Here is a 13,660-nt window from a genome sequence, read left to right on the forward strand (position 1 = left end):
GGTTCAAGTGATTCTCCTGCCTCAGCACCACCAACCCCACCCCTCAACTAGCTGGAACTTCAGGCACACACTACCAGGGTTGGCTAACTTTTTGTATTTTTGGTAGAGAGGGGTTTTACCATGTTGGACAGGCTGGGCTTGAGCTCCTGGCCTCAAGTGATCCACCTGCCTCAGCCTCCCAAAGTGCTGGAATTACAGGCTTGAGCCACCATGCTCGGTCACAAAATAATTTTAATTTTCAGTTTTAATATATCTATTTATTGGAAGGAACGGAAAGTAAAACTAGATTCACGGTACAAAAGTTAATGTTGAACCTGTTTAGTCATTTTATTTAACACAGAAAATCACATTTTCTCAATGAATGTAAAAGAACAGAAAATACTACTATTTTGATTACAAATTATTCAGGATATCCAGATTCAGACCAATGCCAGCATTTTATTATTTTACTTTAGCAGAAAAAAAGATGAAATTGCCTTTAAAGCTAATCCCTCTGCCTTATTTATTCAGTTTATTGGCATCATCTTAAAAGAATCATTTAGTGCTAAGACGTGGAATTAAATGAGTTTCTGTTACAATGATTTGTGAATAAACTCAGTACCCATTAGTGAAGTGAAGCATATCATTTACTGGAGAAAAGTACAGGGACCCACAAATAGGAAGATGGAAAATGGGCCTAATTGAAACATCTTTAAACATGTCCCACTCAATATTTCATAGCTAAATTTTGTATCACATTAATTCAAAATATGTTTGGACACAAAAGCAGAATTTCTAAAAATGTGATCTGTGAACCACTGGAGGTTGGGTGGATAAGCTGAGGTTAGATATTACTTTGAAAAACAATTTTGTTTTATATTTTGTATTAATATTAATGTACATTTAAAAATATAAGTGGCATATGTATCATAATTTTAATGTCACTGAACATTTGGGCAAAGATAAGAATAAATAGAAACAATTCAATTTAAAGAAGAAAGCAGACATGTATCCGTTCAGGCAGCACGTGAATACAGAAAAGGGATAAAGCTGGTTATCAAATGACCGAAGTTGAGAAATGCTGCCTTAAGAGAGTCATAATGTATTGCTGTGTATTTCAAATACTTATTCAGTGTAGAGTGGGATTAATTTCTAGTGGATATAGGTCTATAATTTACTAGGTAGGACAAGTATAACAGGAATAAAATAATTATAGATTCTGTATATTAAGATATGACAAATGACACAAGGGAGATGTCATCTGCAAGATAATATAATAAGCACTTTATATTTATGATATGAAACATTCTAACCATATACATAAACTTACTTACTGTTATGTTTATCATTTTGTAATAATCCTAGAGGCAAAAATCACTCCCTTAGTAGAACTTTTTACTTCAATTTAATACCAAATTTGACAGGTAACATAATATTTTTAGACAAATGTTTCTAAAAACCCAGTTTTTTCATATGATATAAAAACATATTTTGAAAAATAGATGAAGAACAAAGCATTCTTAAATAACATTGTTTTGTGGAGCACAACATAATCTCTTTTGCCTACCTTAATGCCCTATTTAGGTACTTCTTAGAATGTTGAAGAATCAATTCCAAATCTGTATATACTGCTATAAAATGTGAAAGGTGTACAATGGCCCAAAGAAGGAAAAAAACGACTCACTTCCCACAGAGGATAATTTGGAGTTAGTCAAGACAGATGTGCAAGAAGGGCAGGAAAAAGATGATGATGTAAGAAATCTACATTTCTATTCTGATTTTTTGTGTCTCATAGGTAGAAACTAGCCTTCATCACTTAACAGCAGCCTGAGAATCTATCCTTATCTAGCATAGGAAGCTAGAGACCTCAGCTGCACTCCCCTGTATGGATGGAGAAGGAAGGCAAATATAAGATGGTTATGATGAAAGCCAAATGCAGACTTCTGATGTTGTCACCTTCCAAGAGGAATGTGATATATAGTCACAAGGTCTGGAATTTAGTGTGGTAAAACCTGATACATTAATTATTGAATTAATGTTGCTAGAGATTGTTTTAGAATAGTGTTCTTTATAGCTACAAAAGGAAGCACAATCTCTGACAACTAGGGGTAGAAGATTCAGTTGTTTTTAGATGGTATTCCATCATAAAGTACATGTGACTATGCTCATGAAAATGTTTATCTTGTCCCTTTTGTGACAGCATTCATTGAAACAGTTAGCATATTTATTTTTCTCTATGAAAAATTTAATCACAACATAACAGTATGTATAATACTGAATAAATATAGGATGTTTCCAAGAATAATAGAAAATAATACTTTCCAGCCTGGCCAACATGGTGAAACTCTGTCTCTACTAAACATACAAAAGTTAGCCAGGCGTGGTGGCAGGCACCTGTAATCCCAGCTACTCAGGAGGCTGAGGCAAGAGAATTGCTTGAACCGGGGAGGCAGTAGTTGTGGTGAGCCAGGATCGTGCCACTGCACTCCAGCCTGGGTGACAGAGTGAGACTCATCTCAAAATAATAATAATAATATTAATAATAATATAAAATAACACTTTCCACTTGTTTGGCTCATGTCTGAGATACTGCTACATGTAATCTCATTTTATCTTCAGAACCTTTTTTCAGGTAGGTTTTATATCCTGATTTATACATGCAGAAACTGAAATCAGAGATGAGAACTAACATGGTCAATGACACGCCAAAAGCAAGAAAGTCAGGATCAAGCTATGACTGTGTGACACTTCCCATTATGATTCATCAATATCTTTCATTTCCATGTACACTAACATTTACAGATCAAGGAAAATGATAATAAGAATAATCTACATAAATTTTGGGCCAGACAAGGTGGCTCTCTTCTGTAATCCCAGCCTTCTGGGAGATCAAGGCAGGTGGATCCCTTGAGCCCAGGAGTTCAAGACCAGTCTGGGCAACATGACAAAATCCTGTCTGTACAAAACAATAACAGGAACAACCAAATAAAATAAAATAAAATAAAAACCTATAAAAAATTAGCTGTTATGTGCCTATAGTTCCGCTATTCAGGAGACTGAGGTGGGAAGATGCTTGAAGTTGGCAGATTGAAGCTTCAGTGAGCTGTGATTGACCTCTGCACTCCAGCCTGTGTGACAGAGCAAGTCCCTGTCTCAAAAAACATGCGAGCAACAAAAACAAAACAACTTTGGTTCAAAAACAGATGAGAGCCTATAAGCCCAGCACTATGGGAGGCTGAGGTGGGACGCTCACCTGAGTCAGGTGTTTTGAGACCTGCCTGGCCAACATGATGAAACCCTGTCTTTACTAATAATAAAAAATTTTGCTGGCATTATAGTTTGTGCCTATAATTCCAATTACTTTGGAGGCTAAGGCAGCAGAATCACTGGAACCTGGGAGGTGGAGGCTGCAGTGAGTCAAGATCATGCCACTGCACTCCAGTCTGGGCAACAGAAGGAGACTCTATCTCAAACAAAACAAAACAAACAAACAGAAAGATGAGAGATGTTTATATAAAGTGGCAATATTTAGTGGGTGTTTATCATGTGACAGAATTATGTTCAAACACTTTGAACATACAATCTCACATATACCTCAGATCAAGGCTTTGAAAAAAAGCATAATTTAATAAAGGTTTCGAATAAAAACAACAGATTGCTCAGTATGTAGAAGACAATTCAAAATTTCAATTCATGGCTATTTCATATTTTGTGGCAATAGCTTAGGTTTGGTCTTAAACTTTATCATACACATTTAAATATCACAATTAAGAACACGACATTAATTAAACAAAGAGGTCAGCATTTCCAATTTGTATACACACAGGCATCTTAAGAAGAAGCTATATTACTATGGAAAGATTAAGCTGTCAATTTAATACATTTTTGGATAGCCCTACTACTGTAAATCAATTATATTTTAATGGAAATATCACCAATACTATTTGAGTTATAACTAAAATAAATTGCTTAGAAATTTAAAATAAACTACTAATTAAAAGTTAGTGACAACCAACTCAATTAAATGAAGAACAAAATATTATCTTGAAATCATATTGCAAAATATTTCTAAGGAAAATAGATACCCTTATATGTATGTCTGAAATTGATCTGAACAGTTTTAAAAATTATATATATTATTTTACATGTACATAAGATGCTTCGGATTACAGATAAAAATAGTCGTTAGTCTAAAATAGTTCTGTTTTTAACCACTATGAATTCTGTTGTTGTTTTGAAGATATTATCACATTATGTAAGGATGTTTATGGCATATTCATATGCACACGTCAACTGTTCAATATCTTCCTCAAAGCAATGAAAAGTTATTAGCATCAGAAACCAGTAAAATACAAGAAATTTCTTTTAAAAGGCCTACATTTTTTCCCAGTAGCATTTGTGTGAAATAATATAATTCTATCACTATTTGAAGCTGGCCTGGATTGTAGTATAAAATTGTGCCCAATAATAAAATAAAAACAATTAGGAACATGGAGTAGTTAGTAATAACACATACAGTTATTTAAACTTTAACCCATGATCACTGAAGATAAACTCTCAAAATATTTATTTACTATCTTAAGTTAATCATTTATTTTACAGTGAGAATAGCATTAAGATTCTAGATTCTTCTTAAATCTTTTATTTTTTAATTTTTAAGTTTTTGGGTACATAGTAGGTTTATATATTTGTGGGATATATAAGATATTTTGATAGAAGCATGCAATGTGAAAAAAGCACTTCAAGAAAATGGTGCATTCATCCCCTCAAGCATTTAGCCTTTGAGTCATAATCCAATTACACATTTTAAGTTATTTAAAATGTACAATTAAGTTAATATTAACTATAGTCCCCCTGTTGTGCTAACAAATAGCAGGTCTTATTCATTCTTTCTGTTTCTTTTACCCATTAACCATCAGTACCACCCCCAAACCCACTATGCTTCCCATCGTCTGCTTACCACCCTTCTATTATCAATGTCCTTGAGTTCAATTGTTTTGATATTTAGATCCCATAAATAAGTGAGAATATGTGATGTTTGTCTTTCTATGCCTGGTTTATTTCACTTAACACAATGATCTCCAGCTCCATCCACACTGTTGTAAATGATTGGGTATCACTCTTTCTAGGGCTGAATAGTACTCCATTGGGTATAATTTCTTTATCCATTTCATCTGCTGACGGACACTTAGGTTGCTTCCAAATCTTAGCTATTGTAACAGTGCTGCAACTAACATGGGAGTGCATATATCTCTCTGTTATACCGATTTCCTTGCTTTTGGATATATACCTCGCAGTGGGACTGCTGGATCATATGGTGGCTCAATTTTTAGATTTTTTGAGGTACCTCCAAACTATTCTCACTGTTATTTTATGAACTTACCTCGCCATCCAAAGTACACAAAGGTTCCCTTTTCTCTACATCCTCGTCAGCATTTCTTATTGCATAGTTTTTGGATACATGCCATTTTAATTCGGGTGAGAACATATCTTATTGCAGTTTTCATTTGCATTTTCTGATGATCCATTGTGTTGAGCACCTTTTCATATATCTGTTTGCCATTTGTATGTCTTCTTTTGAGAAATGTGTATTCAAATCTTTTGCCCATTTTTGATTTGATAATTATATATTTTTCCTGTGGAATTGTTTGATCTCTGGTTAATACCTTGTTAGATGGTAGTTTACAAATACTTTCTCCCATTCTGTGGGTTGTCTCATCACTCTGTTGACTGTAACCATTGGTGTGCAGAAGGTTTTGAATTTGATGTGATCCCACTTGTCTATGTTTGGTTTGGTTGCCCGTGCTTGTGGGGTATTCCTTAAAAATTTTTTTGCCCAGACCAATGTCTGGGAAAATTTTCCCAATGATTTCTTGTAGTAGTTTCATAGTTTGAGGTCTTACATTTAAGTATTCAATCCATTTTGATTGGATTTTTTATTTGGTGAGAGACAGGTGTAAAGTTTTATTTTTTTGCATATAGATATCCAGTTTACCCAGAACTATTTATTGAGGAGACTGACTATTCACCAGTGTATATTCTTGGCACTTTGGTTGAAAATGAGTTCACTTTTAATTGTGTGAATTTGTTTCTGGGTTCTCTATTCTGTTCCATGGGTCTATGTATCTCTGTGTACACCAGTATCATGCTGTTTTGGTCACTATAGCTCTGTAGCGTAATTTGAATCCAGGTAATGTGATTTGTCCAGTATTGTTTTGTTTGTTTGGTTGGTTGTTTTTTTTTTGCTCTTTTGTGGTTCCACATAAATTTTATTTTCTTTTTCTATTTCTGCTAAAAATGTCATTAAATTTTGGTAGGGATTGCATAGAATCTGTAGATTGCTTTGGGTAAAATGGACATTTTAACAATATTGATTCTTCCAATCCATGAACATGGAATATTTTTCCATTTGTTAGCGTTCTCTTCAATTTCTTTCATCTGTGTTTATACATACCTTTCACTTCTTTAGTAAATACCTAGGTATTTAATTTTATGTGTGACTATTGTAAATTGGATTATTTTTCACATTGTTCACTGTTGACCTATAAAAATGCTACTGATTTTTGTAGGTTGATTTTGTATCTTGCAACTTTACTGAATTTATCAGCTCTATTTTCTTGTGAAGTCTCTAGGTTTTTCCAAATATATGGCCATATCATCTAAAAACAAGGATAATTTGACTTCTTCCTTTCCAATTTGGATGCCATTTATATCTTTCTCTTGTCTGATTGTTATAGTTGGTACTTCAAGTATTAAGTATTGAATAACAGTGGTGACAGTGGGAGCCCTTGTAGTGTTCCAGATCTTAGACAAAATGCTTTCAGTTTTTCTACATTCAGTGTGACACCTGCTGTAGGTCTGTCATATATGGCTTCCATTATGTTGACATATATTCCTCCTATTCCCAGTTTTCTGAGAGTTTTTATCATGGAGGGATGTTAAATTTTATCAAATGCTATTTCAGCATTAATTTAAATGATCATATGCTTTTTATCCTGGATAAAGTATCACATTAGTTGAATTGTGTATGTTGACCCAGGGATAAATCCATAAAACTCACTTGGTCATGATGATTTGTCTAATGTATGTATGGATTAGGTTGCTAGTATTTTGTTGAGGATTTTTGTATCAATATTCATCAGAGACATTGGCCTGTAGTTTTGTTTTTTGTGATGTGTCTTTATTTTAGGCATCAAAGTAATATTGGCCTTGCAGAATGAGCTTGGCAGTATTCTTTCCTCCTATATTTTTGGAAATAGTTTGAGTAGGACTGGGATTAGTTCTTCTTTAAATGTCTGGGAGAATACAGCAGTGAAACCATCAGGTTCCAGGCTTTTCTTTACAGAGGCTTTTTATTACAGCTTTAACCTAATTACTTGTTATTTGTCTGTTCAGGTTTTGAATTTCTTCCTGGTTCAATCTTGGATGGTTGTATTTGTATAAAAATGTGTCAGTTTCTTCTAGATTTTCTAATTTAATGGCATATAGTTGCCCTTTGTAGCCACTTATGATGCTTTGAATTTCTGCAGTATCAGTTGTAGTGTCTCCATTTTCATTTGTAACTGTATTTACTTCTATCTTCTTTGTTTCTTAGTCTGGTTAAAGCTTTGCACGTTTTGTTTAACTTTAAAAAAAAAAACATTTCATTGTTCTTTTGTATTTTTTTTTATTCATTCAAATTCATTTATTTCTGCTCTGTTCTCCATTATCTATTTTCTTCTAATTTTGGGTTTGGTTTGCTCTTGCTTTTTGATGTTTTATGATTTATTATTAGATTGTTTATTTGAAGTTTTTCCTTTTTTTGATGTAGCTTTCTTTAGTAATAAACTTCTGTTAGTACTGCTTTTGCTGTATGCCGTAGATTATTGTATGCTGTGCTTCCATCATCATTTGTTTCAAGAAGTTTTTCAATTTCCTTCTGAATTTCTTCATTCTTCATGTATCTTTGTACTTTCCAAAATTCCTCATTATTAATTTCTAGTTTTATAGCATTGTGGTCAGAGAAGATGTTTGATATTAATTTTTAAAAATATTTTAAGACTCGTTTTATAACATAGTATATAATATATCCTTGAGGATGATCCATGTGCCTCGGAAAAGAATGTGTATTCCGCAGCCTATAGATGAAATGTTCTATAAATATCTAGATCCATTTGATCTATAATACAGATTAAGTCTGAAGTTTCTTTGGTGATTTTCTGTCTGAAACATTTGTCCAATGTGGAAAGTTGGATGTTGATGTCTCCAGCTATTATTGTACTGGGGCCTCTCTCTTCAGTCCTAATAATATTCCCATTATGTATCTGGGTGCTCCCATGTTGGGTGCATATATATTTAAAATTGTTATATCCTCTTGCTGAATTTACCCATTTATCATTATATATTTATCTTCTTTGTCTTTTCTTATAATTTTTGTTTTGAAATGTATTTTATTTAACATAAGTATAGTGACTTTTGTTTGTTTAGTTTTGTTTGGTTTTTTTTTTTTTTTTTTTTTTTTTTTTTTTTTTTTTTNTGGTTTTAATTGGCATGGAATATCTTTTTCCACCCCTTCATTTTCAGTCTATGTTAGTCTTTATAAATGAAGCAAGAAGAAGCTATATGGAAAGAAGCAGACCTTATGAAAGGTCAGAAGGCTCTGCACTGCTTTGGGGGAGAATAAGCTGAAGGCAGCTGTCCTACCCTGAGGCAGAGGGCCAGAAGTAGGTGCAAGAAAATGCAGGGGAGATTATCTAAAAAGGATTGTTTACTTATGTTGTCCAGAAACTGACCTTTCATCATCTGCGCAGGGGACTGCTCCCTGTAACTGGGAGCAATGATGTTAATTACCCAGATTGTGTTGGCTCCCGGCTTTCAGCATTATGTCTGTACTGATTAAATACAAGGAGCTCCCCCTTATCGAGACTGTTTACTCTGTGGCAGTCCCCATACCTGTGTCTGAGGACTCCTTTCATCCTTCACTCAGCCAGAGTCTGTGGGACAGACTTAGCACTTTGAGAGTTTGAGTATTAAATGCCTGAGATAGTCTTCTTCGGGGAAATCTGTTTGGTGTTCTATAACCTCCCCGTGGTTGAATATTGATATTTTTCTCTAGGTTTAGGAAGCTCCTTATTATTACCCCTTTGCAAATACTATTCTACCCCTATCTTTCTCTATGTCCTTTTTAAGAAGAATTACCCTTAGATTTTCATTTTGAGGCTATTTTCTAGATCCTGTAGACATGCTTCATCTCTTTTTATTGTTTTTTCTTTTTCCACCTTTGTGTATCTTCAAATAGCTTGTCTTCAAGCTCATTTTTCTTCTGCTTGATCAACTCTGCTATTGAAAGACTCTGATGCATTCTTCAATATGCCTGCTGCAATTTTCAGCTCCAGAATTTTTGTCTGATTCTTTGTAATTATTTCAGTCTGTTAGATTTATCGGATAGAATTCTGAATTTCAACTCTGTGTTTTCTTGATTTTTTTTTTAGTTTTCTCAACACAGCTATTTTGAACCTTCTGTCTACATGGTCATATATTTCTGTTTCTCCACAGTTGGTCTCTGGTGTCTTATTTAGTTCATTTGATGAGGTCATGTTTTCCTGGATGGTGTTAATGCTAGTAGATGTTCTTCAGTGTCTGGGTATTACAGACTTAGGTATTTATTGTAGTCTTCACTATTTGGGTTTTTGTAACCTTCCTTCTTGGGTAGGCTTTCCAGACATTTGAAAGCCTTGGGTGTTGTGATCTAAACTGTATTTGCTTTAGAGGGACACAAGCCCAGTAATGTTGTGGTTCTTGCAGACCCATAGAGGTACTGCCTTAATCTTAAACAAGATCTGGGAACATTATCTGTATCACCAGGCAGATACTCTTGTTCTCTTCCCTCACTTTCTCCAAAACATAGTCTCACTCTATTTTCTGAGCCACATAAAGCTGAGAGAGGAGTGACATAAAGAACTCCTGTGGCCACCAGCAGTATGACTGTGCTGTATTAGACCTCAGGCCACCCCAGTACCGAGTCTCACCAAAGGCCTGTTGTAACAACTCCCTGACTACTGCCCATGCTCGCTGAAGGTTCTGGTGCTTGACAATCAGCAGATGCCAAAACCAGTCAGGCCTGCATCCCTCCCTTCAGAAAAGCAAGGTCCCCCAAGCCCCAGGTGGGTCCAGACCTGCTGTCCAGAGTCAGAGGCTAAAAGTCAGAAACCTGTGAAGTCTACATAGTATTCTACGGTGCTGTGGCTGAGCTGTCACTCAGACCATAAGATGCAGTTCTTCCCAGTCTTCCTTCCCATTTCCAAAGGCAGAGGAGCCTCACCCTGTCACCACCACCACCCCAGACCACAATGAATACTGCTGGGCTACACTGAGGTTCCCCTTAGAATGAGGGACCCTAAGTCAGCTTGTGGTGAATGCTGGCTGACCTGCACTCACATTTCAGGACAGTGGCCCACAGCAGGTCCAGAAATGCCATCTAAGAGTCAAGACTTGGATTGGGGCACCCTAAGAGCCCACTTCATGCTTTACCCCCTGTGGCTATGCTATTATTTGGACCCAGCAAGTCTCAGAGGCTTACCAAGATCCTTGACGTAGTGCTGGGTATCACTGTGGATTATTCAGGGCCTAAGGGCTCTTTAGTTAGCTAGAGATTAATGCTGCCAGGACTGGGTCCTTTCATGTAAGGCAGTGTGTTCTCATCAGGCCTAGAGTTTGTCTATTATAGAAACATCGTTTGATAGATAGGGACACGGAACAGGGTCCTCACCACTCTGACAGTTGCCCTTTCTGTGACTGAGCTGGTATCTATGATTCAAGACAGTCCTCCCCACTATTTATTCTCCTCAGTCAAAAGAAAGAGGTCTCCTTTGAAGCCACATGCTGAGAAACCTGGGATTAGGGGAGGGGTGATGCCAGCACTACTTAAGCCACCCCAGCTGGTGTATCAGTATGTCACATTCCTCCCCACCCCACAGTCTCTTGTCTGAGTTCAGCACTGGGACTCACTTAAGGGTTGCAGTCCTTATGGCCTACACTTCCTTTCAAGTTTACTGGGAAACACAGAGCACTTTGATCTTCAGTGATGAGGTTTGCAGGCACTCAAGTGTGTACCACTGGGATCAGTGATTTCTTTCTGGCTAGAGCTGGTTTAAATGGTCTCTCTGTGACTGGGTGTCAGCTAAATTAGGTCTTGTTTTTCTTTCTGCTCTAACAGGTCAGGACTGAGTTCACTGACTCACAATTGCTGTGTTTTCTCTCCCCCAGTGCCCAGAGAAGCTCTCTGCAGCATATCAATGTTAATAAATCAAAGTTATATTGAGCTGTATGAATACTTTAGAAATCAGGCTCTTTACATAAATAACTTTAATAATGAAAAAAAATTTAAAGGAGGGTTCTCTTTAACACTGAGTAGAGAACAGCAATGTAATAACCTAATTTTATAATCTTCACTTAGGTGAAATTGCCAATACTATCATTTCATCATTACTTCACTATCTATTCCTTTCTCTTTTGTTTGTATTTGAAGTTTATATGAATAGGTGTGAAAAATAACATAATAATTAAAATCCATGAAGTACAGTGAAACATATAGTAATGTTCCATTGATTTCTAAGTACCTTGAATGCATTCTGGTTAAAGGTCATCACAATACTGCAATTTGTTTGCACTTCTCTACATTAGATTGTAAATTATATGAAAGCAGAACCTACACTTACACTGCAGAAGGACAGTTCTAAACGGTAAAGTGTTGAATGACAGCCAGACTTTTTGAATTTACTTTGCTTTAGTTTCAATAAAACTTTATTTACAAAATAGGCTGGAAGCCAAATTTGCCCTATGAACTGTAGTTTGTTGACACCTGTCTAAGTAGAAAACACATTAAATTTGAAGTAAATCTTTTTTGCAGAACCTTCCAACACTCATCATTCACCACAGTATTTTCTAAATATGCAATCACGTCTTTAATAAACTGAAAGTGCCAAGGTTTAAAGGAGAATGTACTGGTTTATAAATCTTTATTCCTGTTTTTAGAATGGCTATATTATTTGTCCAAGTAATTATCTCATGGTCAGTGAATTTGCAAAGGGCAGATACTTACACAGCAGGGGTTAAAATTGCAATAACACATTTTATAGATTCAATGTATAACAAAAGTCGAGTTAAGCAATGCTAATAATACCAGTAGCCTAAACTTTTGTGACTTAATAAAGAACATCTTTAAATATTTCACATTGACATTCTCCCACCCCTGAAGTTGTTAGGCTAACATTGTGTTAGTTACCTTTTAAAAAATTAAACTATTTATTTGATTCCTAGAAGTTACTGGACAAATTGGAGACTAATTTGAGATTTAATGATATTGAAAATACTGAAATTGCATGGTAATGGAAACTGTTACACATTGAGATGCTGTTACCTTATCACCTTCAGTGAACGTGAAGCCATCCACAGCTCTTTTCCAAGTGATTTCTGGAATAGGCTCCCCTTCTGCATCACATATGAGTGTGACTTGACCATTCTCATATGTAGTTTCATTTTTAAGCTGTATTATGTGAGGCTGTACTGTAAAGAATATATATATTACTCAATAGGTATTAGAGGAAAATATTACTACTCAGACAAGTCATGATGGGCCTTAAAGTCTGCTTTAGTATAGTGTGCTATTACTAGCTCTGTAGTAATTACAGTGGCCTGTTTTGCTTTCCAGACATGCCAGGACAGTTGAATACTGTAGGGAAAAAATTAGGAAATAATACTCATCTGTTATCACAATAAAAAGTAACTTGAGGTGGCTTAGAAACCAACATTAAAATTATAATTTGTTTCAAATTTTGCCAAAAGCCATCTCATTATTTATTTTCCTCTCTTAAAGCCACAAAATCATATGCATACACATATGAATATATTTAAACACATACATGCACACACAATTGGTTTGATTCTCTCTTAAGTTTTAACAATTTCACCAAAGAAGTAAATGATAATATATACTGAAAATGTAGCAAGTAGAACTATATAAAATTCTGAAACATTTACTAAGTAAATATATTTACATGTTACTTATGTATGTGATTCTAATTGATTTCTTCTGACTTCAGTTTACTTAATAATGTATTAGGCAATATAACCAATGTTTTAAATTATGACTTGCATAAAAAGAAAAACATTACATCCACTAATTTTAATTATCTTTATATTAAAATATGTCCCACTGTAAACTTATATATTTCCAGAGAGCTTTATTTTTTGAAATATGAGTTATCTGAATTTCCTAAATTTTTGTTTGTTTAGATATAAAATGGATATAATCAAGTACATATTATTTCAGTGTGAGTTATTTTTTATATCTTTTAATACATTTAACATGTTTTATATCTTTTAATACATTTAACCAAGAAACACGAGTAAGTTGTTCTTAAACTCAGAAAATAACATTCCTGGTATCAGAAATAGAGAATACAGAATTTTTAACAATTCATTGTTTATTTCATTAACTTTAATAGATTTATTTATATTCGCACAAAATGCATACAATTTTGTGTCAAGAGCAACCAAAATTTGCTCAATATTACTACACAAAGGCGATTACAACAGTAACATAACATGTAAAATTTCATGTATTATTTTATACTTGAAAGGATGAAAATACCAGAAACAAAAAATCTTTATTTTCTTTTTCATTGCAATCCTGATTTAAAAA

General features: G+C 34.7%; 1 protein-coding gene across 3 annotated transcripts in view; it reads right to left on the bottom strand.

Moving 5' to 3' along the window:
* Positions 1-13,660, bottom strand: part of NCAM2 (neural cell adhesion molecule 2) — a 545,360-nt gene that overhangs the window by 187,870 nt on the left and 343,830 nt on the right. For all 3 annotated transcript variants that reach the window (XM_037742419.1, XM_017539495.2, XM_037742422.1), the window contains exon 8: positions 12,377-12,522. In XM_037742419.1, the coding sequence (XP_037598347.1) occupies positions 12,377-12,522 (146 nt within the window). The remainder of the gene's footprint in view (positions 1-12,376; positions 12,523-13,660) is intronic.

Source organism: Cebus imitator, unplaced genomic scaffold (assembly GCF_001604975.1).
Source record: "Cebus imitator isolate Cc_AM_T3 unplaced genomic scaffold, Cebus_imitator-1.0 Scaffold7, whole genome shotgun sequence".
NCBI classification, from domain to species: Eukaryota; Metazoa; Chordata; class Mammalia; order Primates; family Cebidae; genus Cebus; species Cebus imitator.